This window comes from Myotis davidii, unplaced genomic scaffold (genome assembly GCF_000327345.1).
Source record: "Myotis davidii unplaced genomic scaffold, ASM32734v1 scaffold807, whole genome shotgun sequence".
In the NCBI taxonomy this organism is placed as follows: Eukaryota; Metazoa; Chordata; class Mammalia; order Chiroptera; family Vespertilionidae; genus Myotis; species Myotis davidii.
Window position 1 is genome coordinate 593568 of NW_006298272.1, and position 1929 is coordinate 595496.

At 54.7% G+C, this 1929-nt stretch overlaps 1 protein-coding gene across 1 annotated transcript in view; it reads left to right on the forward strand.

Annotated features, from left to right (window-relative positions):
- Positions 1-1929, forward strand: part of MYOM2 (myomesin 2) — a 62578-nt gene that overhangs the window by 17387 nt on the left and 43262 nt on the right. The window contains exon 5 of the mRNA XM_015570590.1: positions 261-353. Within this exon, the coding sequence (XP_015426076.1) occupies positions 261-353 (93 nt within the window). The remainder of the gene's footprint in view (positions 1-260; positions 354-1929) is intronic.

A 1929-nucleotide genomic window follows, 5' to 3' on the forward strand; every position in this document is an offset into this window, starting at 1 on the left:
GTCCGTTTACTCTCCGAGGGGAAGGACGCAGACTCGATTCCCACCAGAGTCCAGGAGACCAGGACGCCCTCTCCCAGGCCGAGCAGCGCCCACACTGGGAACCAGCACCAGCCACTCTGTCCTCACACAGCGGACATGTGGCCCTGGTGGCCCTCACCCTGCACCCGTGACACTGAGCGTCCCCTGCAGAGGGGGCGGTGACACCCGAGGAGGGGGCACAACCCCAGCCCCTTAGCACGGACATGCGTCTCCTCCTCCAGGTACAAAAACGGCACCCTGATCAGCCAGGCGGCGGAGCCCGGCAAGTACAGGATCGAGAGCAAGTACGGTGTGCACACGCTGGAGATCAACAGGTGAGGGCCGTGTGCACACATTAGAGACCCCCAGGTCAAGGCTGTGTGCACAGGTAGGAGACCCCCAGGTGGGGCCGTGTGCACACGCCAGCGCTGCATAGGTGGGGGCTGAGGCAGGTCAGTGTCCCAAACCTCAGGGCGGGCCGCTCTCCATGGACGCACGTCCCAGGCAGCATTGCTGGTCTCTCTGAGTTTGTTTATGTGGCTCCTGCTTCAGGGTCAGGCTAGAGCCGTGGTCGGCAAACTGCGGCTTGTGAGCCACATGCGGCTCTTTGGCCCCTTGAGTGTGGCTCTTCTAAGCCTTAGGAGTGCCCTCATTAAGTTAATAACAGTGTACCTACCTATATAGTTTAAGTTTAAAACATTTGGCTCTCAAAAGAAATTTCCATCGTTGTCCTGTTGATATTTGGCTCTGTTGGTAATGAGTTTGCCGGCCACTGGGCTAGAGGGACGCACAGTCCCCAGCCCCTCTGGGCTCCGCCTGGGAACAGAGAAGCCGAGGCCTCAGGGGAGACGGGTCCCAGGTGCGCGGCTGCGTGAGGTGCGGAAGGCCGTGCTCACACCTGGGGCACGCGGGCTGCGTCTTGTACCAGGTTGAGCAAGACTAAGCTCACACTCTTCAAAGACACAGGACCTTAATTTTTTCTCATGATAAGTTGAAAAAATGTAGAAAGGACAGAGAAGTAAAAGAAAACAAATTATTCGCACTGCTCACACCCAGCGGCTTTGCCTGTTCCCCGACACAGCACGCAGGTCTCCGTTTTTTAAACTAAAGTGAGGCTCTCTTGTTCTTTTAAAAAAATATATTTTTATTGATTACAGAGAGGACGGGAGAGAGAGAGGTAGAAACATCAGCGATGAGAGTCATGGATCGGCTGCCTCCTGCACTCCCCCTACTGGCAAAGAAGCCCAAACCCAGGCCCGGGCCCTGACCTGGAATCCAACTGCAACCTCCTGGTTCACAGGTGGACACTCACCACTGAGCACACAGGTCCTCTGTATGCACAGTCTTTATTTTGTACAAAAAGATCACAACATTATGCAATTCACCCTTTTTCCCCCCAATCCCATTCCCATTCTCCACAACTTGACTGCTTACCGTCCGGTAATTAAGACAAACACGGCGACCTGGGCTGGGCCCCGTCGACCTGTGACCCTGGGTCACAGTCGTGAGCTCCTTTTGTCTGAAAATGATGATCGGAGTTGGATCATAAAAACATCAGCTTCTCTGTTTGCTCAGGAGTTCCTGTGAGACTGAGATAAGAACACGCATTTCACATGTGTTATATAAATGCACGGAAATCGTGTGCGTAGTAAGTTCTATCAGACCCTTCCCAGGTAAAGAGGAGGGTGCCTGTGCAAATATTTCAGGCAGGCATTCGAATGTGTGGTTTTATGGATTTTACTAGAGGCCCGGTGCATGAATTTGGGCATGGGGGGGGTCAGCCAGCCAGCCCCGATCAGGGCCAATCAGGCCGGGCTGGCCAGGGGGAGGGGATGCGGGAGGTTGGCCAGCCAGCCCCGCCCCCTGGTCAAACACCTAGTGGAGGGGACAATTTGCATATTAGCTTTTTAT